The following is a 25078-nucleotide window of genomic DNA, read 5'->3' as shown; positions in this document are numbered from 1 at the left end:
GTACTGACAAGTACTGACCAAAGTACTGACCAAAGTACTGACCAAAGTACTGACCAAAGTACTGACCAAAGTACTGACCAAAGTACTGACCAAAGTACTGACTAAAGTACTGACCAAAGTACTGACTGACTTACCAGCTAACTAGTGTTTACTTGCTCACTACACAACTGACTGAATAACAGCCCCACTAACCTAAACACTTACTGCATAACTAGTCATATGTGTAAATAACTTCAGTATCATTTTTGGATTAACTACAGATAGTTAGCAACGACCTCACTCACTAGTTCATGACTTACCTGTCTTTACCAACCTCTCTGCTGGGTTGCTGAGACCCAGTTAATGGACCAGTGAACCACATTTTCAGTGATCAGTAGACTGGACTAATGATGGGTTTAGTTCTTAATGACTGTTTGTTTAGTTAACTGTTCTGTTTCTCACTCAGTTAGTAGCTTTTTTTCTTTCTCTGACCTGTGGTTGAACGACCAATCCTGAGTCTTTTGCCTGACTGTTTGTTGATGTTTGTCTGGCTCAGTCTGAAATAAACATCTTGTCCTCTTTTATTATTTCCAGTAGATTCTAGTGACAGTACTGCAAGTATTTGACTGCATCTGGTTGACTGACTGTTGTACTAACTAGATTAACTTGATGTTTAAACCATTAAACTGAGGTCACCTTGTTTTTCAGCTTCAAAAATGTCTCTGCTGCAGCTCACAGGTAAGTTCTGTTCTGTTCTGTTCTGTTCTGTTCTGTTCTGTTCTGTTCTGTTCTGTTCTGTTCTGTTCTGTTCTGTTCTGTTCTGTTCTGTTCTGTTCTGTTCTGTTCTGTTCTGTTCTGTTCTGTTCTGTTCTGTTCTGTTCTGTTCTGTTCTGTTCTGTTCTGTTCTGACCTCCTTCTGTTCTGTTCTGTTCTGTTCTGTTCTGTTCTGTTCTGTTCTGTTCTGTTCTGTTCTGTTCTGTTCTGTTCTGTTCTGTTCTGTTCTGTTCTGTTCTGTTCTGTTCTGTTCTGTTCTGTTCTGTTCTGTTCTGTTCTGTTCTGTTCTGTTCTGTTCTGTTCTGACCTCATACTAGAATAGCTCATATTATAACATCTATGTTCTATCTGGTTCTGTTCTAGTCTCTCTCTTCTAGTTAAATATTATCTTCTTTCTTTCTTTCTTTTCTGTGTATTGACTCGTGTTAACTCCCCCTCTCCCTCTTGTTTCTCCTCAGGACATCTATTATTCATCGTCATCTCCATTTCATCAACATTTGCCTCTGAATCCACCGGTCAGTGTATTTGTGTTTTTCTGTGGTATTTTTTTCTATTTCTTTCATTATTATTTTTATTTTTTCTAAAATAACATAGATATATGTATATTTACATAGTAGATGTGTTTAGGGTGTTTTGGTGCCCCCTCTAGGTCACATTAGGGAGTCCAGATCCGTGTAAAACCTAAACTAAATCTTTACTTTACTTTGGTGCCTCCAGAGGCCAGAGCAAGAATTGCAAGTGCACTAATCTGTAGGTGCTGAGTTCCACTGCACAGACAAAGATTTCTAAATTTCCTCCTGAGGCATTAATAAAGTGCCAACTATCGATCTAAAGAAAACGGTGAGATAAAAGTATCTCAGATGTCAAAGTTGACCTGATGTTTGTGTCCTGATATCAGCCAAACAGATCAACACTAAACACTAAAGTCAGTACATTGGTGATGATGTCGGACTTTTATTTCTTTAAGACCTGTTGAAAAATAAACGACAGGGATTTACTGACTTGATTGTAGTCACAGTTTGACACCTTGTAAATTATCTAACAAACTGATGGAAGGGATTATTGGGTGATCTTTGACGGTCAGCGTCTCGACGAGCAGCTCAGTGATGACTTCAATATTTTTAACAGATGTTTTTGACTTGTGTCAGTTATTTTCAGAAACAGTTCCTTACAGTCTTTGGACAGATGGAGGTAACTCAACACTTGGAGCCCCCTGCTGTCCTCGGTCTGTTTATTGAAGCTGGAACCTAAAAAAAAAAAAAAAAAAAAAAATTCTCACGTAGAGCCAATGTCTAATGTATGCAGCAGATGAAAGGTCCTTTCATCCTGTCGTAGAGCAGATCTACTTATTCTGGCTCTAGTCCAGTCAATTACTCTCTCTCTCTCCCTCTCTCCCTCTCTCTGTCAATTCATCTCTCATGAATCACATTATGTAACAGTAAATCTCTCTGACTGATTATTAAAATATCAGCCATCATCCATGTCTCCAGTAAAATGGCTTTTCCATAAACCTGAACTGTTTCTCACATTATTTTTTAAATTTATGAATCAGACTGGATTCTACTTTACTTCACTATATTATACTTTAACCCTTTACTGCTACCTGCTCTACTCCATCCATCCATCCATCCATCCATCCATCCATCCATCCATCTATTAAATTATCTATTTATAAATACCTGGAAGAGTAAAGGATGTGGCCACTGTGTGTGTGTGTGTGTGTGTGTGTGTGTGTGTGTGTGCCTGATGATGTCATTCCTCAATTAGTGCCCTATCCGATCACCTGTGAGACCCGTGGAGTTGACCTGAAGGATGATGTCGACGTGGTCCTGTGTCCGCCGGACTGCACACAGGGCAGAGTGTCGGTGTTTGGAACAGGGATCTACGCCTCCATCTCGTCCGTCTGCGGCGCTGCGGTTCATCGGTACAACAACTGAAGTTCTATTTTAGATTTAGTGTTCAGCAGGAGAGAACTCTGACCGGTTTCTGGGAGTGTGTTTCGTCTGTAGAGGTGGCGTAGCAGGGTCCAGATCTTTATCCCGGTGTCCGGTACATTCCTTCACACCGCTGGTGTTCAGCTGAGCCTCATTCCTCTCTTTCATGTCTGCTCTTCCTGTCACTGCTCTATTTTTGTTTCATGCTTTTGTCTGAAGTCTGATCCTTTCCTCAATTCCAGCATCCAGCATTTCCCGCTCTGTGCTGTTCTTTTTTTATCCTGTTTTTTTCTCCTATTGACCTTTTACTCATTGACAAAAAGATCTTAGACTCTTAGAGAAACAACCACTAATGCTTTAACCCTTTAGCCACAATCATTTGTGTTGTTGTCACAAAAAGTCCTGAGACAGAAATAATAATAACAAAACAGAATAAAAAAGAGTATTAAAGTAATGATAATTTAATCAAATTATGCATTTTTGAGATTGTGTTCATCAATTGGTTGAAGGTGTCCTGTTACCTTTCGTCCACACAGGGGCGTCCTGAGATCAAGTGGAGGACCCGTTAAGATACACAAACAGCAGGGACGAAAAAACTACATAAGTTCTCACGCTCATGGAATCCAATCACAAAGTCTGGTTCGCTGGAGCTCCTCTTTTACTCTAACCAGTAGGTGGCGCACCAACTCTACAAAACCGCAAGGGTTGTTGTCTATGTCGCTCTATTCCACTGCGAGTTCTCACATAAAAAGAATCCATATTCCCACATCAAAGTCCTGATAGAAAGTCTGTTTTTTATTCCGCTGCTGCCCCCATCTGGGAGTTCTCTTCAATTACTTTGTTACTTTGTAATTATCTTTGGTTCAGAAGAGAAGACGTGAGCATTACAGAGATGTAGTGCATTTTTCTTAACACAGGGGGCGCTCACTTGCAGAAAAAAAGAACTGCGTATGATCTCTCTTCCTGTGTGTCTGTTTCAGAGCCAGTAACTTCTCCACAAGAGTTGACCAGTGACGGCAGCGCCACCGTCCTGCCTCCAATGGAACAGCCAGGTGACGCTTCTGTGTTTATCACAGATAATATATATAATTATAAATGACATGGTAAATTACACCATAAAACAAATGACTAGGACTGTATATTTGCAAACAGCATAGTTATTGTTAGTTTAATAGAAATCCTCGATTTATGTTCATTTTGCAGTTTGTGATGATAAATTGTTTGTGTGTCTTTTGCAGCTGCTAAAAAAGAGAGCAAAGTGAAGAAGCCGTCGGTGAAGAAAGCTCTGACAGGAGGAAACAGAGGTAAATTTAACTGGGCTTTAAAGTCTGGACATGAAAAAGCCTCTACACAGGATGGAACAATGTGGCCACCAGGTGGCGATGTCCAACTGGTAGTTCACTGAGGAGTCACTTATTGATCCCAATTCGAAATTTGGGAATTTAAAAGTTTTAAATACATTTAAATCCAAATAATAATAAACACCAGATGTTTGATGATCTCTCTCTCTCTCTCTCTCTCTGTGTGTGTGTGTGTGTGTGTGCAGAATGTCAAGTCGACCTGGCCATGGTGTTGGACAGCAGTAAAAACATCGGGCAGCGACGCTTCAACCTACAGAAAAACTTTGTGTCCAAACTGGCAGCCATGATGAAAGTGGGGTCCACTGGGCCACACGTGGGTCTGGTACAGGCCAGGTTGGACACACACACACACACACACACACACACACACACACATTGGTCCATGATATGTGCGACTGGTTGAATGTCGGATCTCTTTACACAACAAAGATTACTTTGACAGATTGTAGTTGAAGAGTGGAAATTTGTACTGTTTCTATATTAAATGTGTGTGTTTATGTGTGTGTGTGTGTGTGTGTGTGTGTGTACAGTGATTTACCAAAGACAGAGATCTTTCTGACCAACTACACTCAGCCTAAAGAGCTGCTGTTTGCTATAAAAGAGCTGAGCTACATGGGAGGAAACAGCAACACAGGTAACACAGCTGTCTCCCTCTAGTGGTCTAATATTATACTGCAAGTAAAAATAAAAGTTTTTAACTGACTAAATGTGGTCATACGTTATATGATGAATGTGATATTGAAAATACAATATTATATTGTATATTTACACCCGTATCGTGTTATATACAGTATATATGTATGTATATAGACATATATGTAATATATACATATGTTTCTGTACTAAAAATCTACACTTTCTATTTTTTTATTAATCAATGTTCTTCATGTGCTTGTGCAGGGAAAGCCATCAAACACACAGCTCAGACCTTCTTCCAGCAGGAGAACGGAGGCAGACGAGGTCACCCTCGGGTCATGCTGGTGCTGGTGGACGGCTGGCCATCTGATGATTTGGAGCAGGCTGCTACCTACGCCCGTGAATCTGGAATCAACGTGTTCTTAGTGTCTGTGGCCAAACCAGTACCAGAGGAAGTGACCATGGTGCAAGACAAGGACTTCGCCAAGAAGGTCGGAACATTCACTCAGGTTTATTTAGCATGTGTGGTCAAAGATCTGCTCATTCATTTTGTTTCTGTGTTGGTGAAACAGGCTGTTTGTAAAGACAACAGTTTCTTCAGTCACCAGATCACCAGCTGGTTCAGTACAACCAAACATGTCAAACCTCTGTCCCAGAAACTCTGCTCAACCAACAACATGCTCTGCAGTAAGACACACGTGTGGTTGTGGAATTTTAATCTTTACTTCTTTTTTTAAAACACTGCGTTTTATATACCTTATTTTTTATTTTATGACTTCCTACATCTAACTGCAGTTTTAACTAAGATGTCCTCCATGCCGTACTTTATTTCTCTCTTTCTAAATGAATTTTGCATATTCGTTTAGTTTTTACTATTTTTATTTTGCACATGTTCATGTACTGTATGCTTCACTGCTTCCTTGAGATCGTTTGTTATTCGCTGTATTTACTCATTGTATTTTGTAAAAGTGTTCATGTTTTACCTGTGATTTGTTTTTGTTTGTTTTTTAAGGTAAAACCTGCTACAACTCCGTCAACATCGCCTTCCTTATCGACGGCTCGTCCAGCGTTGGAGACACAAACTTCCGTCTGATGCTGGATTTCATGACAGGAATCGTCAGGAGCTTCGAGATCTCAGACATGGGATCTCGCGTTGGTCAGTCGTCAATGATGATGTCATCACACCTCCTTAATCCTGATTGGCTGACTGACGTTTTACTGCTTGTCCCTGCAGGTGTAGTGCAGTTCACCTACGAGCAGAGGACGGAGATAGGTCTGTCTGACTACACGAAGAAAGAGGACGCGCTCAACGCCCTGCAGAATATCCGCTACATGAGCGGGGGCACGGCCACGGGGGCCGCCATCACCTACACCGCAGACATGCTCTTCAAGTAAGGCTGCACTGACCACTCGATTGTTTACTTTTTAGATGTCTGAAACAGTACTGGAGATGGAACTTGTGTTTTTTTTTCAGAAACACAGGTCCAGGTCGCAACTTCATGATTTTAGTGACAGATGGTCAGTCATATGACGAGGTGATACATCCGGCGGAGCAGGCTCGCAATCAAGGTCAGAGAGTGTGTGTATGGTGTGTGTTAAAGGAGAAGATCTTGTATTACCATAATTGAGTAACCTGTCAATCATCTCCCCTGTTGTTACTCAAACTCCAGGTATTACCTTTTACTCAGTGGGCGTGGCTTGGGCTCCTCACGAAGACCTTAAAGCCATGGCTTCAGAACCAAAGGACAGTCACATGTTCTTCAGCCGAGAGTTCACTGGTCTGTCAGAGTTCGTTGAGCCCATCGTTAAAGGAATCTGCCGAGATTTTACTGAGAAAAATTGAGAACACAACACACACACACACACACTCACACACACACATACACACTTATGTATTTGTGACAAAATCACATCGAATCAAAACCAAACAATGTTCAAAGACCTCACTGCAGGTGAAATAAAACTGGCCCCACCGTGGTGATAGAATCAAGATGATCTTTTGGCTGTAGACTCAACACAGAGCCACAAAGATTGTCTGTATTTATGTTGAAGATTTGTCACTGTTAATCCACGTATATTATACCAAAATACATACCAAAACAATGAAGTCTGAGGAAGGAAATCAAGTAAAAAAGCTGTCGTCCAAAATGTCCTCACATGTGGCAAAATAAACATTGGTCCTCGTAATGACAGAATGACAGGAACACACACTGTATATATACATATATATATACATATACATTATACACACTGATACTGACACATATGTGTGAAAACACATGTATATAAAAGACTAACAGTGTAGAAAATACTTTTATACACAAAAAGAAACATGTAAGTATTTAAGGAGCAGGACATGTAAACTGTAACAACAGAAACTAAACAGTCACTTATTTTAAAGTAAACCAACAGCAGCACTCACATGAGTGTATTGTATTTACTGGACTTTAATCAAAAATAACCATTATATATTTTTTACAGGAACTTACAAAATTTCAGTGAAATCATGAAAAATACTGCTGATGAAAGGGTAATAAAAAGTACCAAATCAACATTTCCTACTGTGTACTAAAAACAACAAACAAGATTTCTGTAAAATAACTAAATAATGAAGAAATTTGCTCACAGAACAGACAAAGTTAAAATTTGATAAAGTAGAAAAGCATACAAACATTTATCTTATTATGAAAGATTTTGTTTACAGGAGCTCAACAATACATTTCTCTAATTACGATTATATCAATTTAGTGTCATTCCTACAGTAAAGTCACGTTTTCTTCCAATCCATCACTTTATAAAAATACATTTCAACTTAAAAAAAAACATTTTATTGTTGTAAGAAAACGGATTTCAAATGAAGCAGCTCATGACGCATATATCGATCTTCAAACAGTATAGCATCTTAGCACACATGCTAGCATGCTAACAGTGAAGTTTACACTTTCTGAAGAAAATCACCTTTTGTGTTCTTGAGTGTTTGTGTAGACAACACAACAAATGCTTTTTCTTCTTCTATTTGTGTAAACAATGCTTCAGCAGAAAACAAACAAACATATACATACGGTATATATATATGTTTCAGTTTGTTCTTCAGCATCCAGGTTTATTCGTGATGTTTGCATGTCGTTTATCTAAAATTAAACTTAAATTGATGTTTAGAAGGTTTTGGCATGTAGAAAAATGTCCTTTTGTGTCTGTTTGGAAGAAGAGCTGGTGTTTGTTAAGTAATAAAATAAACAATTACAAAGAAAAGTCCATCATGGAGTTATAGTTATATATTTGTTTGTTGTGTATTATTCTACCCGAATTAGTGAAAAGAACATGAAAGGTTATTATTTTTGTTCCTTTTTATTGTTAAAATAATTTGGTTTTTAAACAAAAAATATAACAATGCTTGTCACATAATCCATAAAATACTTTTTTACTTGTACCTATTACTGTCCAGTAGGGGGAGCCACGGGACAAAAGGAGCAGAATGACCTGCAGCTACAGTTTGCACTGATTTGTCTATGAAGAAAAACAGACCGGGATTTAATTTGTTTTTTAATCACAGCATGAATCAAAAACCGAGACAAAAATCTTCCCGTGTCTGTTTTAATGGCTTAGTATCATCACTGTCTAATTATTTGTTGAAATATATTCTCTCTTCTCCCTCCTCCTCTTTCTTGTTGCAACTCTTCTACTTAAACCACTCCTGACAGAGATTCAGCAAACAGTTGATGGATGAACTATACAGATGCATGTCTACGATTCTGTGCTGTCAGTTACCGTTATTTACGTTAATTTACCGTTGTTAGTTACAGTTAGGGGCAACAGTCTCCATGACCGCCACCCAAATCACACTGCCACTCGAGAACCTTCCTGTGGGTGGTGAGCCCACTGGAACTGGTGCTGATTTAGCTTAACTGAATTACCTCTTATTGTATGCAGTTCCTCCCCCCTATTTTTGGGGCATTTCTTAATTTACTCCACCTTCCTCCCACTGTCCAATTAAACCAACAGTTTTGTAATTGTTCTTGATTGACAGTACGAATCATTACACTTGTTATAATATTTTGAGCATTTTAAGAAGTGATATGAAGTCAATCCACTCCAGTAAGTCTTTTTCACTCTTCACCTTCAGCTACATCCTGTGAATATCACAGTACTAGAACTGTAGCTGTGCTTTACCATGTTCTTATAAAGAATGCGTGGCTCGTTGAGTAATGTTTCAATCGTGTTCATAGTTCGTCATCATTTTGTCATTTATCTGTACCAGAGGACATCGTCACTGAGAGACTGGTGGCGCACATCTCTGTATGTGTGTGTTTTCTGCTGCGTCACAGGGGGAAGGGCTGTGCCCACAGGTACACGCTCCCCCCCCCACACACACACAGAGGAGACAGAATATGATGTGTGTAAGTGTGTCCGTGCGTGTGCGTGTGTGTTTTCTCCCTCAGCCAAACTAAAAGCCTCTCTCTTTCATTCGGACTCGATCCTCGGCTCTGACCGCAGTGACGAAGTGAGCCGAACACACGTTCGTGGAAAAGAACACCGAAAAACGGGAAGTTCTATCCACTTCTTCTCCTTCTCCTTTTTCTCATACTTTTTCTCCGTCATGTTCAGCTGGGTCAAACAGGAGCAGGGTGGACGGAACAAGGAGGGAGAGATGTACCAGACGGTGACCGAGGGATTGCTCAGCCTGTACACCAAGAAGCTGCTGCCGCTGGAGGAAACCTACCTCTTCCATGACTTCCACTCCCCGGCGCTGGAGGCCGCGGACTTCCAGAGCAAGCCCATGGTGTTGCTGGTGGGCCAGTACTCCACTGGGAAGACTACCTTCATCAGGTATGAGTGCGACCCACCACCTTCACCGCATACGAGCCCTGCTGGGTGCGTGAGGAACCGGCCTTTTTTAAGGTTAAAGTGATCCGTTACATGACCGTACGTCAAGGTGTTGGCTACGTATCACGCACTCAAAGGTTGACTTCACGCCAGACCTCGCTTCAAAATGTGTCAATTCAGTGTTTCCACACTACCTGGCAGAGTTCCTTAAATTATTATTGTATTGTTTCAGCTCACACTACCTTAAAAAAATCTTGTGATAAATTCGGCTGATGTGATATTCTCAAAACGTGTAGTTATATCCAGGAAAGGCTATAAATACCGCTTATCCAACATATAAAAATGTAAAATTGCACTGCCTTTACTACAGTGTGTTTATTATTCATAGTTACAACATGTCAAACCCATGTATGAAATCCCGCTAAAATGTACCCTGGGTTTTTTAAAGTTAGCGTTACATAGAAAATGCAATGCTCCAGGGTGACCTCATACCAGATGTCATAATAAATTACTATAATTTTAAATTTATTCTGCCAGTCATACATCCTACAGTCAAAATGTTCACTGGTTGAACACAGTATCATAGTTTATACCAGTAGTTGGATTAATACTAGACACTTAATCAAAATTAAGTTTATTTAACATTTCAATGTTCATAATGGCTTATTTGGTACAGTTACAAATGTTTTACAACAATAACAAAAATAACTTTTGGATTCTTCTAGGTTATGTTATAAATATGGCTGACGTGATAGGCTCAATTTATGTCATGACTTTTTAAAAAGTGATATTTTTACTCTGCATACCTGGAATATTTTGGTGTCACGCCCCTTTAGTTGAACTTCTTAACAGACCTCATATGAAAATGCAGACACAGATGAAGTCATCATTAAATACTGTGTTTTGAAGCGTAACGTTTTGCCCTAGTGCGTAGTGTTGAAGAAGAATATTGCCAAACCGTGAGCTCTAGAAAGCTGTTTGACTAACACAGGTTTGGTTTATTACCGTTGATGAACACACCTCCGTCAGCTCACGGCTCACTGTTTCCCATCCACGCCTCAATTGGTGGAGATTTAGATTAACATCTAATGTCACACAGACGTGTCAGGTCTTGTGTCTCTCTATGATGAGATTTCACTCAGAGACAAAAGAGGTAAAAAAAATGAAGTAAAATAGAACACTTCTAATTTTACTGCAGCGGAATCTGACAGCTGACCTTTTGAATTATTTTGATATATCACACCGGTTTCTACTCATTATTATCTTTACTGGTATTAAATGTCACCCCGAGTTAAAGCTGCATGAATGAGCCACCATGCAGCAGGTCTGAGATTATGTTGTTGTGTGTGAAACATTTATTTTGGAAACACTCCTCACCTGCAGCTCCTGACATGTGTCGGACTCTTTATATAAACACACGGCTGATGCTGGTCTTGTCTGTGTTTGTGTTCTCTGGCGTTTGGGTTAATATGGGAGCCCACATTCTTCACACCAGGTTTGGACTACCGTGTACCTGATGGAGACCAAGAAAGGCCCAGAATTCATCTCTTTGCTGAGGACCAGCCCAGTTCTGCTAAATGGACCTGGTCTTAAGCGTTGCAACATTACTCACTAATGCAGACTCACAAACAGTACTAAGTTACGATGGGTAAACTGGGTGTCCAAGAACAAGTTCCTGCCATTTGGACCGATGCTGGTTTCCTGACTCACTACATGACAAACATACAGTATTATGGACAGGGTTTTTGTGTTAAAGGCTTATTGATACCTGGGGACAGAGTGATATCAGTCATACTGGATGTCGGTTAAGCCTGAATAATCCCCATGATCCTCATTCCTCAAACAACATGCTTCCTTCATGCTCTAATTATTTTTTGACCTAGTACTGGTCTGGACTTCCAGATCGTCCAGATCTTTATGATGTCATCATCTTTGACAGATGGACTGGACTTTTATCAGCTCTGTCGTTATTGTAGGATGAGGTCACCAAACTGCACTTAACACTACAGTCTCCCTGTGTGTGTGTGTGTGTGTGTGTGTGTCCATGTTGGGTGAAAACATTGTGTGTTATGGCAGCAGAACCAACCAATCAGTTTACATCTAACACAAACTGCAAAGTGTATGTAGGTGTGTGTGTGTGTGTGTTTCTCAGCTGGGGCCACACCCCACCCTAAGGAATGCTATGAATCATGGGAACACGGTGTCTGTAAAGTGCAGAGTCGACAGATTTGAGATCAGAATGTTTTTGATTACATAAGTTTCTTTTTGTAACATGAGTTCATCTGTTTCCTCTGGACTCAAATATGTGGCCAAACGTCAAGGAATTCTCAAACTGACTGAGAGGCTCTCGCTGGTCCACTTCATTTATATCTGTGAAGTTTGAAAGTCGGCAGTGGACCAGTGGAATACATTTCATAACTCATTAATGAGTTACGAAACTTAACTGTGCGGTTAACTCTTAACCACACACACTAAAGTAAAGCAGAGGGAGATCAGAAGTCGGTCACTGAACTTCATCTCTGAGAGTCTTGAGTTAAAGACACCTATGACACCAGAAGAAGCAGGAGAACATGAACAAAAAGCATTTTATTTCCTAAGTTCTTTTGAAAGAATACTAAATACTTAGAAGTAGAGGAGGAGACAGAAAGTCTTAACTGGCCTTCTTGAAGGTCACAAGGTTAAACCCTGGCAGTTGTCCAGTTCATCACAGGGTCTCACATTCACATTCAGATCTATGGCCAGTTTAGAGCCAACACTCTGGGGGACCACCCCTTAAAAGTGGTGGCTAGCCATCTGCGGTCTCATCACCAGCTCCAACTGTTGATGGTTATTTGGACGACTGTGGTCTTTTTTTGTTGTAAGGCAAGAGCACTACCCGCCCTCGGACCCTCGTGTGACCCCATGATGAAACCAGAAGTTTTAATCAGACAGTTGTATTTGCTGAATACTTTCAGGAAAGTTTCCTTCCATAAAACTGAGCTTCTACCGATTCTTAGATTTTAAACGATGATGACCTGATCAAACATCTGATCAAAGGAGTGGACGCTCCCTGTAGTCCAGCAGCTCAGTGACCACATGTCCACCAGTGAAGACTAAACTGGGTACAGAGGTCATCTTCTCTGCCTGTTTTTTACATTTGGCCCATTCACGTGAACCAAGTGTGATAACAGGAAGTGGGGGCACGGAGCCTCCTGGCAGCCATCTTCCTTCCTTTCTCATTTTTCTTTCACGAGGAGAAGCATGTGAGAGGTCGTCCAGGTCGTATGGAGATGAAAGGAAAGGAAATGCCCTGTCCTGAGACAAGTGACAGAAACAGAGAGTCCGAGGACGGAGGCTCAAGTCCATTCATTTCATAAACCACGGCTGTCGCTGTGGCACCGAGCCCCCACCTTCAGGAAATCATGTTTACAACTTTGCAAGTCAGGAACATGCTGCTAGTCTGCGGAAACATGGGCACTGAAGACTAAATTTGACTCTGTGGTGGTTGGACCGACAGCCTACTGTGCTGAGAGCGCTCTGTTCTGGTCATCCATGTTGGACTGCCTCTGCATTGATGTTGCCCACTGCTTTACCTTCCCTTTGAAAAGACTTTTCAAACACAAATGTGGACTTTATAAAATGCTTCTGTTCCATGCCACAGTCCAAAGAGAACATCAGTGATTTTACATCACAGGACACATCATAAATTGCTCTCACTAATAAAAGCTTGCTAGTGTTTATGGGGTGGTTGAATCTGGTCATTTTCCTACATCTAAATACAGGACCTGGTACTGGTGCAGCCCCAGTTAAGAACTGTTGTTTTCCCTGTGCCTCAGGTATCTGTTGGAGCAGGATTTTCCAGGGATGAGGATTGGTCCAGAACCAACCACCGATGGCTTCATCGCTGTGATGTACGGCGAGAATGAAGGCGTTATCCCTGGCAACGCCCTTGTGGTCGACCCCAAGAAACCCTTCAGAAAACTCAACGCCTTTGGAAACACTTTCCTCAACAGGTAAAACACCGATTATCCTTGTTGTTCCTGTGAAATGTCTTAAAGGGACAATATTTTGACTCCAACAGAAGTATTTACATTTTTTACTTGTTTACTTTTTCTTTTAGGCTACACATTTGTAGTTGATCTCAACATTTAAGCCAAATATTTATGAGTAGATAAATGTTGAATAATTAGCTAAGCTAAGCTAAGATTTAGCATCTTTTTCCAAATTTTAACATTTTTGACATCTCCTCAGCTTTCTTTCAGCCGGTTTGTAAAATAAACACTTTGGAAATGATGTTTCGCCCCTTTGAAGTCTAAGTGTAGTTTATAACTGACTTCTCCAGCGTGGTATTGCTGTAGTACAACTGTTTTCTAAATGAGATTTTCTTCTTGACAGCTGGAAGAAACAACAGACAATGATTTGTTTGTTGATTTAATCATTTATCGTCTCCACCAAAAAAAATAGTTACTTAGCCGGAGCCGGATATGAGACTTGACCTGGGTGAGCGGTAAACAAACAGTCATCATGATCCTGCTCTCACTGGTTTATTTTACACCCCAGTACAATAAGCCGCTCCATCATTTCCTGCTCTCCATAGAGCAGGTCCTCAGACCTGCAGGAAATACCTGCATGTGTTGGCCCTGCTCTCACAAGAAGTCTCTTGAAAATGCATAAAAAATGTGTTAAGCAAACATTGAGCCATTTACCATGAAGAGTCCTGTTTCAGCGGTCAGAATGGCCACAACTGCAGCACAGTTTCTACACACTCGGTGAATTAAGGGACATAAAACTAAGACATTTTAACCTTTCAAACTTTTCAAGGAAGTAATTTATTCTGGCATTTAAACTGTGGGTAAAATCCAGTGTTAATAAAAGTAATAAATCATCTGGAATGCATAATATAAATTCCACTAATTAACAATACTGCTGATGGTAGTCGAACCTCCTAACCACCAAAAATGCAGAAAAGTATCTGGACCTAACTTCTGTCCAGTCAGTCTTTTTCTTATTCACAGAACATCTCTGATCAGACGGAGAACACTGTTCCATGACTGTGGTCCTTCCTCTTTTCAGTCTGAAATACATGTACTTTAGGCTGAAGTATCTCCCATACATAAGTACTTCCAGTATGATCAATGGACAACAGAAAACACAGCAGTGCAGCCCTACTGTGTACAGTAAAGAAGATAAATGTTATCAGACTATTTATCAGACAAAGACACATTAACAATGAGTAAATGCAACACTGACCACAACCAAACAAACAGTTCTTCAGCTGCTTGACTTCTGCCCACTCTGGTCGCTGCAGGGTTGCTGGTCACATTAATATTCTCCCCCTCATTCTCACTCTTTTGTCAAAGATCCAGTTTGGAGCAGTACTTTTGAGACCTTTATTTCATCAACCTTAAATTATTTGCAAATGCAGAAACAACTACTACTAGAACGAGCAAAGAACTTCTTGTGTCCTCCGAGACAGAGTGGACACAAGAGTTTAACTTCAGAGTCCCAGACACCAGTGAGGTCACGTTTCTGTCAAATGAGTAAAGTCGAGATGTGAATCGTTCCGTGACATCGAACTGCCCAGAATAATAGGAAGTTGCAGCAGCAAGGTTATCACTGCTTCCAGAAATCATTTCTAAACTAATTTGACGTGACAGAATATTTCAGTGTAGACGTTCAGATCCACCCAAACACAAATACAGTCCTGACATATAAACGTAGTTTATGTTATCAGTCTCTGCCTTTCTGCCAGATTTCTGCCAGAGTCTGTTCCAAAAGGTCTGCTGAAGTGAGCGTGGAGTCAGAAAGCACAGAAACTCACTGCCTGTGACGTCTGTCAGTGTAGAACATTAGGATGATTTCCACATAAGAAAACAGACTGAAGGAGAAATGAACTGTGGGTAAGGGCCACATGTATTCAGTGTTCAGTGTCCTGCTGATGGACCAGGAACTGAGTGAAGGTTCAGGATCAGCCTTCATCAGACTGTCCTGCTGCTCCACAGCTCCACATCTTAAAACACAACGAGCTTTGGACCTTAAACCTGACCTTTAACTCCAGGTCAGAACTAATTTTAGCTTGTGCAAAAAAAATTGGATCATTCTAGCACACACACACACACACAGGAACCCTTCTTATCGTAGGTTTAAATATAGCTGAACATCCATCTCAAGCCTATTTCCTATCTCCAGAAATATTTTCAACATGAGGTGAAAGGACAGTCAACTCTGTGTGTGTTAGGTGTGTGTGTGTGTGTGTACTTCAGGTACCTCCTCTAACCAGGAATCCTCCCTCTTGAAGCAGAGAAGGAACTTTTTTCACAATAACTTATTGTTTCCAGAGGGAAGTGTGTGTGCGTCACCACATGTCTGAGGTGCTTTTGTTTTTTCCCGCTGCCAGCCAGGAGCTGCAAAACGCAGTGTCACAATTTATAGCTTCAATCAGGGTGTGTGTGTGTGGGGGTGGGGGAGGGGGAAGGAGGCGTGGGGGGGTGGGTGTGTCTGTTTGTGTCCTGTTGTAGTGAGATGGAGTGTCCAAGGTCAGAGGTCAATTTCACAGCCAGGTCAAATTAAGAACAGGGGTGGAGCCTGTGAGCAAAAATTCTTGGAGAGGGAGTAACCCTCAGGATGACACTGATAGTATTGGTGTTGTTTTTACAGTGTTAGACCTGTCAGTCTGTCTGTCTGTCTGTCAGTCTGTCTGTCAGTCTGTCTGTCTGTGTCTGTCAATCTGCCTGTCTGTCAGTCTGTCTGTCTGTCTGTCAGTCTGTCAGTCTGTCTCTCAGTCTGTCTGTCTGTCTGTCTGTCTGTCAGTCTGTCAGTCTGTCTGTCTGTCAGCCTGTCTGTCTGTCAGTCTGCCTGTCTGTCAGTCTGTCTGTCTGTCTGTCAGTCTGTCTCTCAGTCTGTCTGTCAGTCTGTCTGTCTGTCAGTCTGTCTGCCTGTCTGTCTGTCAGTCTGTCTGTCTGTGTCTGTCAATCTGCCTGTCTGTCAGTCTGTCTGCCTGTCTGTCTGTCAGTCTGTCTGTCTGTCTGTCAGTCTGTCAGTCTGTCTGTCAGTCAGCCTGTCTGTCTGTCAGTCTGTCTGTCAGTCAGCCTGTCTGTCTGTCAGTCTGTCTGTCAGTCTGTCTGTCTGTGTCTGTCTGTCAGTCTGTCTGTCAGTCAGCCTGTCTGTCTGTCAGTCTGTCTGTCAGTCAGCCTGTCTGTCTGTCAGTCTGTCTGTCAGTCAGCCTGTCTGTCTGTCAGTCTGTCTGTCAGTCTGTCAGTCTGTCAGTCTGTCTGTCAGTCTGTCTGTCTCTGTGTTGTAAACATAATAATCATTCATATAAAGGGAACTTTTTTACACCTTCATAAAACAGAAATTGATCCTTTGTCTCATTCAACATATTTCATCCCATATTTACAGAACCAAAAATACTTTGATTGTCAGGAGAAATTGCTGATGTAACAGCTGATCTTGTAAGAGCATTTCAAAAGTAGCAGGAGAAATGTATGTGAGGGTGTAGGACTGCACAGATTTAAATAAAAAGTACAACAAAGTAACCAGAATATGACAGAAAATATTGCACAGATGGAATCAGATTATTGAGTATCATGGTGTTTGTATAATGAGAAATGTAATATTATTTCTTACATTTTCCACATTTTCTTATTCCACAGATTTATCTGCTCTCAGATGCCCAATCAGGTTCTTCAGAGCATCAGCATCATCGACACACCGGGTATCCTGTCAGGAGAGAAGCAGCGGATCAGCCGAGGTGAGACCTCTGGGCGTGTGTATGTCTGCCTGTGTGTGTGTGTGTGTGTTCCTGTGTCCCATTGCATAACACAGTCCTCAAGATTCCTCCACTTCCTGTCATTGTGTGTGTTGTCGACAGTCCCTCATAACTCATCACTGAGGTCTAATCACTGACAGCATAAGTCAGAGATCACAGTGTCTCCACCATTACATTCAGATCACGTGCTCCTCAGACGCAGTTCTGTCTTCTGATTGGCTCAGCACAGACCAGAGCCTCGTGTTGACTATGATACAGTCAGAAACAACACAACAAATAATAGACTTATTTCAAATAATATATTTCATCTTCAGTCTCCAGTGTCTTAAAGGTTTAGTGCTTAACTTTAATTTTACACAACTGTTTATGGTCTGCCCTCTCTCTTGTACTCTAGTCCAATGACAAACCAGTATTAATAGCATAAATAACATGTTGATCCACTGCTGCCATCTTCAATCAGTTCAAATCTATGGCTAAAATGTATGAAATACTGTGGTACTGATGACAATAAGCAGCAAAAGTCTAGAAACGTATCTGTTTTGTTACCTATCCAGGAACAAAGTGAAGCATGGACTAAAACTTTCAACACTTCAACATGAAAACATGATTGATTTTATTATAAATATTAATAAATTTAAACATAATTTTGAGCTGCCCACACGAGGACCTGATGCGTAACCACTTTAATATTGAATTAGCATTAGTTTCAGTATCTCACACAACCACACTCCAGCCAAACAGGAACCACCCCTCTGAGGTGTTTCTCAGTGACGTGGACTTGAACGTCAGGGCAGACCTGCTTCATTTTGGTCTCTGTTGCTCCTCTATTGAGTCAGCCTGAATGACGGCACCAGTTAGTGGCTTCAGCTGGACGGAGGAGGTGGAGATGGAGAAGGTGGGGAAGGAGACAGGGCTAACAGGGTTGGAAGGAGGAACAGGGTGTTACAGGAAGTGACGGTGAGGCGTTACCCTCATCTGGAAACATTTACAGGAGCTCAGCTGAGGCTGCGTTTCTCCTGATGACGTTCGACAGAACAAACGTGACATACACACAAACACACTTTTGTACACCATCTACCTGTGAAAAACAAAGAAGGTTATGGTTCTTCATCACCAAATCTATAACAACATCTGACAAAAATGATTCTAGACTGCACAAATGCAGATGCTTGCCAGTCCATTGCTGCCTCTTGGGGTAAATCTGTGTCACTGCACTAAATCTGAAGGGAGGTTTTTAAACATTCAGGGCAAAAATGATACATTAGAGATGGAGGCAGTATTGAAAAAAGAATTGTTGTCAAGTTAAATGCTAATGCTAACCTGCATCTGTTCTCCATTGTTTTGGAAACTGTTGCCGTTTCTGGACGTGGCCTTGTTGACGTACTTTACCCTAAAGTCTCCCCACTTGTTTCAATTTTTTAATCCTTTCTTCCTGTTTTCCTTCATTTCTTCTTTTGTTGGGATTCAAACCTCTAACTCAGTGGATCACTGTTGGATTTGGGCAGGAGCAAAATTCTTAATCCTGGCTGCCAGTATGTCTCACTGGGCTTCCAGCCAATTGTCCCCACCCTCAGTCAGTCGGCCCTTCATCATTCATGTGACTCCGCCCACTCCATTTTGGTACCGTCTACTCTCAAGGACCCGGTGTCTAATTGTTCTGTCATATTTCTTTAAAGGTCTGCACACACTTACATTACATCAGCAACATTATGCTGCAGCACGACCCAAGTCCCAGCCCTTGGATCTGTTTCATGTGACCTAAGTATTTGAAATCCTTCATCAGTACTTCATATGAGCTCAAGTCTCTGGTTTTCTACAGGGACTTTGGTTTGAGAGAGTGAAAAGCTTCCAAACTTCAGTTCCCGCTGGAAAAGGCTGTCCAACTGTTAAATGAAGCAGTGGACATGTTGTTTTTAGATAGATTTTATTTCAAAATGAATTCTTTTAAACCTGAAGTTAAAGTGAAATTCTGTAATTAAACAAACAGGGCTGGCCTATCCACCACTGCTGCCAGTAGTGGATTCTAGTGTGTTCATTTATGACCATGGTATATGAACATTGTCAGCTCAATGACACAAACTGACCACATGAGGCAGCGGTAGACCAGCACCTGCTCCGTGCCTGCAAACATTAACGTGAGTTTCTAGTGGAGTAGCCTCATGAAAAGGTTGAAGATATACAATTGAATTACAGGAATTAAAAGTTTTTATTTGCAAGTGTATTAGAGTTTAAAGGAAAAGACCCTGCTGGGCAACAGTGGTACTGCAGTCACCACTCCCATTTCATGGCTACTTCAAAAAAATAAATCGTATTTAAACAGTAAGTGTGAAGTCATGGTTGGAAGGTGACAGCAGGTAAACATGAGCCTGTTGGTGTAACCTGACTATGACTGTGTGTGTGTGTGTGTGTGTGTGTGTGTGTTTGTCCTTGTTCCTGTGTTTCTGTGTTGAAATGTGACACACCTGCTTTGACACACACAGCCTGTAGGGGGCATTGACACCTGGATGGAAACATTGCCGGGTCAGTGGTCAATGATGCCTGGTTAGCAGCCATATTTAAAACCAATCCAGGTTTGGTGGTCACATGTTGACTGCAACTAAATGTCATTAATCATATCAGTTGTCAATAATCAATTGTTTTGTTTTATTAATTGTACTAATTTGCACTGTACTTTTATGTAGTATAGAATTAAACAACAAAGCAATATATATATACTGTATGTATATATATATATGTGTGTATACAGGCCTAAGGTGAGTCTGAATGATGTCTTTAAAAGAGCAAAATCACAACATACACATTTGAAATCATAACATTGCAGACCAGTTACCATGACTTCACAAATGTTATTTTTTCTCCAATGATTTTTGGGTCCATATTTTAAAGAAGGCAGTCAGGACAAAAAAAAAACTAAAACAGAATTTTTTTTTACAACAGGTGTATGGAGATTCTCAGTCATCCAGGTCAAGGTTAAAGAGTTCTGTTAGGCAACTGGACATGAAATGTTCTCACAACAATCCAACAAAAAGGTGAAACATTTGTCCTGCACCAAGAGAACAGTGAAGAGAACATGGAAAGAAACCTGAGTCTGTGTTCTTCACCCTGTTAGACAAGGTCTCCTGTTCAGGAGTAGAGCAGAGCCACGCCCTCACCAGACCTTCACAGATCCACTTACACACACATGCACACACACGCTCTCTCTCTCTCACACACACATGCACTTTAGTTTTTGTGTTTTACGCTCTGAGCAAATATATTATTCATGCAGAACTACTATTACAAATTCAGTGTCCATCTAATATATACTGTATATGTGTGTAATGTATGTGTGTGTGTAAAATATTTTCTTGTACATCGACATCAAATCTCACAGAGGTGGTCTTGATAGCTTACATCTGACCTGTGTCCACACGTGTGTCCACAGGTTATGACTTTGCTGAAGTTCTGCGTTGGTTTGGCGAGCGAGTGGATCGTATCATCCTGCTGTTTGATGCTCACAAACTGGACATTTCAGACGAGTTTTCTGAGGCCATCAGAGCCTTGAAAGGACAGGATGACAAGATCAGGGTGGTCCTCAACAAGGCCGACCAGGTGATACAGACCTGCAGGTCCTCCACTCCGCTCAGCTCAGCCACTGCCCTGCCTCTCTAACTACTACAACTTCTTTTCTCATGCCAGGTGGACACTCAGCAGTTGATGCGTGTCTACGGCGCCCTCATGTGGTCTCTGGGAAAAGTCATTAATTCACCTGAGGTGGTGAGAGTTTACCTGGGTTCTTTCTGGGCCAAACCACTGCAGAACACAGAGAACAGGTGAAAGGACATTCACTCATCAATTCATTCATTTAGTTACTCACTCATTCTTACAGTCATTAATTAACTCAAATATTTAAATAATTGTAATTAACGCTCATTTGTTTATTGATTATTCTACTTGTTCAAGTATTCACACATTTGTTAATCTATTCATTTATTTACGTCTTTTTCTTTTCTCCTCCCCGTTCCTCAGGCGTCTGTTTGAAGCAGAATCTCAGGATCTCTTCCGGGATATCCAGAGTCTTCCCAGGAACGCTGCACTTCGTAAACTCAATGATCTCATCAAACGAGCTCGACTGGCCAAGGTGAGACAGGAAGTCAGTCAGAAAGTTACACTGGAAGATCATGAGATCATGAGAGTTGTGTGAGGCATTAACCTTGACACCTCTGGAAAAGGTGGAATTGTGAGAAAATCCAAAGGGCGTTTTGTTGTTAGAAGTCTGTAGTGTGTAGATAAAAAGAAGAAACCCAAATGACTTCTGCCTTAAACACTTTCTATTGTGTTTTATTCTATTTAGTTTATTGTTTTATTTATTAATTATTCGTGCAGTACACAGGAGAGCTGGGATTGTTGTATTATTCTTATCATGTCACAGTTTGAATCATAATGAAGCTGAGTCTGATTTAATGAATCAGATCAATCTCAGATGTGAAGCTTTTTTGCTGCTTTTATTTTGGAGAAGAAAAAACACGAAGTGAAATAAGTCCTTCTTCTTCTTAAGAATGAAAAGGAGAAGTGACTCAAGTGTGAAACTGCTGTCGTTAGATCCTGCAAACTGTGCATTGTTTCCTTTACCAGCACATGTTCGTAGGAAAACACACTTCCTGTTTGAAAATATTGATGACTTTTTTTTTTTTGCTTCTTTACCATTCATGGCCTCCTCTTGTTCACCTGCACCACTTCAATACAGTTCCATCTGTTCTTTTTCATTCCTCTCTTTCATTTTTTATTTTACTCACTTCATTCTACTCCGTTGTTTCTCCTTTACTTCAGCTCCACAAGTTCTCCTCCACCAATACTCCTTCCCCTTAACTTCATATCTTTCACTTTTCATTTCCCGTCTTTTCAGCTCCTCAACATCCAATGTTGTTCTGGCTGGACAATAAAACCGTTTTTCTATTTTCTGCTTTACTTCCTTCCTTTGTTCGTTCTTTCTTCCTTCCTTCCTTTCTTCCACCACCCATATTTCCACAGCACTGTGGGATCTCTACTGCATTCCATTCTCCTCGTTCTTTTCCTCCTGGTCTTTCTCTTATCTCCTCCTCTTCCTCATTGACCTTTCATTGAACGTAGTTAATTTCTCCTGTGTGTCACGTTTGTTTCTAGGTGCACGCTTACATCATCAGCTATCTGAAGAAGGAGATGCCGTCTCTGTTTGGACGTGAGAAGAAGAAGGAGGAGCTGATCATGCGTCTGCCCGAGATTTACTGCATCCTGCAGAGGGAGCATCACATCAGCCCGGGAGATTTCCCCAACGTTACCAAGATGCAGGTGAAGAAAACAAACAAACCAACAAGCCAACAAGCTAAATTTCATAAAATGCACATTGTATTTTTTTTCTATGCATTAGTAATGAATTTATTTCTAAAGGTTGTTTAACTGGAGGCCTTCTGACATTTGTTATTCCAATTTGTTTTGGACCAGAATCAGTTCAGTTCTGGTTCTGGTCACATGTCCATAATCACAAGTTCCTTTGTGGCTCAGAATCCTGGGGAAAACAGGCCTCAGTGACCAGAGGTCAGAGCAGAGGTCACACAGATGTCCAAGTGTGTGTCAGTGTGTGTGTGTGTCTGTTTGCTATTGTTTGGCAAACAGCACATTTCCGATTGGTCGATTCCCTGTTGTGATGCTCTATGCACGCACGTGTTGTTTTCACAGTCTCTGACTGTGTCCACCTGCAGCCGGGAGATGTCTTATGTCCAGCTGCAGCTGCTGCTGCCCCCTGTTTGTGGTTTGTCAAAACTACAAGTTCTGTTGCACACTGCAGTTTTAAACATTTTCTTTTGGATTATTCACCCAAAACGTTTAGTTTTCAAGGTAAGGCTTAAGTTGCTGTTCTTTTGGCCTAAAGCAAAGATTATTCCTGCAGAAAGACACAAAAAAAAATAACCTAATTTTCTGATGTCATGAATCCCTGTAGGTTATAAAATTAAATCCTACCTCAAACCTCAACATTATTACAATATAGTTCTAGAAAACACAGCAGAGTGAGATAGACGTTTTTCATCTTTATTTGTGTGTGTGTCGCCTCCTGCAGGACATGCTGCAGCACTACGACTTCAGTAAGTTCCCATCCCTGAAGGTGAAACTGGTCGAATCGGTGGATAAGATGTTGGCCACAAAGATCGCTGTTTTGATGTCGATGATCAGGGAGGAAGAGTCAAAACAGCCTCTAGCCATGGTGATGGGCGGGGCCTTCGAGGGCTCTCAGGACGGACCCTTCGGTCACGGCTACGGCGAGGGCATCAGTGCTGGTGCGGACGCAGAGGACTGGATTGTGAGCCGAGACAAGCACAGATATGACGAGATCTTTTACACGCTGATGCCCGTCAATGGTAAGATCACTGGCGTCAACGCCAAGAAGGAGATGATGAACTCACGGCTGCCCAACACCGTGCTGGGAAAGATCTGGAAGTTGTCTGACTGCGACTGCGATGGAATGCTGGATGATGAGGAGTTTGCGCTCGCGCAGCATCTCATCAAGATCAAGTTGGAGGGTTACGAGCTGCCCACTGAGCTGCCCCACCACCTGGTGCCGCCATCACACCGCAAAAACCACATTGCTGACACACTGTACAACCACAGTGAGGACTAGAGGAGGTGCAGACTGAGGAGGAACAAATCACAGGTCAGCATCTGTGCTGCTGAAGTTCAGACTGAGACAAACAGCAGACTGATGATATTAAAGGTTAGGACCACAAATGTCCCGCTTTTATTTTATCAAGAGTTTATATATAAATATTATTGTGACATATACATATGAATATTAACGATTGTTATACTTTATGAAAGAGAGTAAGACCTTTTCTCCTTCCCACTTGACCCAGACTAAAGTTAAAACTTTTCTTTTGTGAATAATCTATTCTTTTACAATAATTCTCCAAGTCATTTTTGTATCAGTCAAATTGAATTGTTGGTTTTTAATTATATGGACATTTTGTGTTTTTATTGTTTGGTTGAAAAAGTGCAGACACATTGTATGAGCTTTGAGCGCCCCCTGCTGCTGGAACCTGCCAGAGACACGGCTTAGCTGATTGGTTGAGCTTTAGTCTACAGTGTCCTATCTCTTCACTGCTTTATCTCTGTTCAAAAGCCATTCAGATAAATATCATGTGGTGTCGTTTACCACCTCTCAGGCAACAGGTGGCGCTCTCTGTGCAATCAGCTCTGACTCACTCTTTCATACTCCTGTAAAACATACACATGCAATTGTAGTATCTGGTGCCAACGTGTTTGTCTTCAGATTTCAGCTTGTTTTTGTTGTTTTTTCTTTTTTTGTTTTTAACCAGCATTGTCCAGGTGAGAACTTCTGTCTGTGTCTCTGTTTGTCAGATTTAGATTTATGGTAGATTTGAGTAAACAATGTGCCTCAGTGTGTGACTCTGCTCCAGTGACAGGACGACCTGGTCCCTGAGGAATCAGCAGCTGCCTTACTGCCTTTCAGAAGGAATGAAAAAAGTTTAGAAAACACAAGACACAAACCAAATATATAAGTTTTTCTTCACAGCATTCTCACCGTCCTGCTCTGTCCATGTTCATTATTATATTACGTGGTTGTTGTGATGTTGAAGCCGTGTCTGTTGTCTAATAAACTTTTTTCAAGACCTGCTCTAAAACTAAAGCCGAAAAATATTTCTGTTTATGCAGCGACGTAGACTGAAGGCTGCAATTATTTACATAAACATATAACACCCTACTGAATTGTTACTACAGTCTGACTTATTTGTTAATTTTGTTTCTGTTGTTGCCTCTGGGCCAAAGTGCCACTGATAATGATATATTGTATT

General features: G+C 41.1%; 2 protein-coding genes across 3 annotated transcripts in view; both read left to right on the top strand.

The window, feature by feature from the left end:
- The window catches only part of coch (coagulation factor C homolog, cochlin (Limulus polyphemus)), an 8533-nt gene extending 594 nt beyond the window's left edge, over positions 1 to 7939 (top strand). The window contains exons 2-15 of the mRNA XM_008314768.2: positions 688 to 717; positions 1212 to 1268; positions 2521 to 2677; positions 3224 to 3357; positions 3668 to 3739; positions 3926 to 3991; positions 4234 to 4381; positions 4579 to 4682; positions 4949 to 5175; positions 5257 to 5371; positions 5697 to 5840; positions 5919 to 6075; positions 6159 to 6253; positions 6355 to 7939. Coding sequence (XP_008312990.1) covers positions 696 to 717; positions 1212 to 1268; positions 2521 to 2677; positions 3224 to 3357; positions 3668 to 3739; positions 3926 to 3991; positions 4234 to 4381; positions 4579 to 4682; positions 4949 to 5175; positions 5257 to 5371; positions 5697 to 5840; positions 5919 to 6075; positions 6159 to 6253; positions 6355 to 6527 — 1671 coding nt within the window. The 5' untranslated portion in view covers positions 688 to 695 and the 3' untranslated portion in view covers positions 6528 to 7939. The remainder of the gene's footprint in view (positions 1 to 687; positions 718 to 1211; positions 1269 to 2520; positions 2678 to 3223; positions 3358 to 3667; positions 3740 to 3925; positions 3992 to 4233; positions 4382 to 4578; positions 4683 to 4948; positions 5176 to 5256; positions 5372 to 5696; positions 5841 to 5918; positions 6076 to 6158; positions 6254 to 6354) is intronic.
- Positions 7940 to 9028: 1089 nt separating this feature from the next.
- ehd4 (EH-domain containing 4) lies at positions 9029 to 24912 on the top strand. 2 transcript variants are annotated; one of them, XM_008314780.3, is made up of 9 exons: positions 9029 to 9185; positions 9290 to 9511; positions 13324 to 13500; positions 17140 to 17237; positions 20680 to 20846; positions 20934 to 21067; positions 21264 to 21375; positions 22398 to 22562; positions 23329 to 24912. In XM_008314780.3, the coding sequence occupies exons 2-9, from the start codon at positions 9333 to 9335 to the stop codon at positions 23884 to 23886; spliced, it is 1590 nt and encodes a 529-aa protein (XP_008313002.1). In that variant the 5' UTR covers positions 9029 to 9185; positions 9290 to 9332; the 3' UTR covers positions 23887 to 24912. The 2 variants fall into 2 exon arrangements, with proteins under 2 accessions (XP_008313002.1, XP_008312999.1); XM_008314777.3 differs by having other exon boundaries at positions 9061 to 9511.
- The last annotated feature ends 166 nt before the right edge of the window (positions 24913 to 25078 follow it).

Source organism: Cynoglossus semilaevis, chromosome 1 (assembly GCF_000523025.1).
Source record: "Cynoglossus semilaevis isolate Cse_v1.0 chromosome 1, Cse_v1.0, whole genome shotgun sequence".
Taxonomy (NCBI): domain Eukaryota; kingdom Metazoa; phylum Chordata; class Actinopteri; order Pleuronectiformes; family Cynoglossidae; genus Cynoglossus; species Cynoglossus semilaevis.
This window is presented reverse-complemented; position numbering and strand designations above follow the sequence as displayed.

What these genes read in the sequence shown, in the direction of transcription:
- ehd4 (XM_008314777.3), top strand. Translation starts at nt 9,282, where the DNA reads ATGTTCAGCTGGGTCAAACAGGAGCAGGGTGGACGGAACAAGGAGGGA. An exon ending in GGAAACACTTTCCTCAACAG is followed by an intron (nt 13,501 to 17,139) that starts GTAAAACACCGA and finishes CTTATTCCACAG; the next exon opens with ATTTATCTGCTCTCAGATGC. An exon ending in CTGCAGAACACAGAGAACAG is followed by an intron (nt 21,068 to 21,263) that starts GTGAAAGGACAT and finishes CCCGTTCCTCAG; the next exon opens with GCGTCTGTTTGAAGCAGAAT.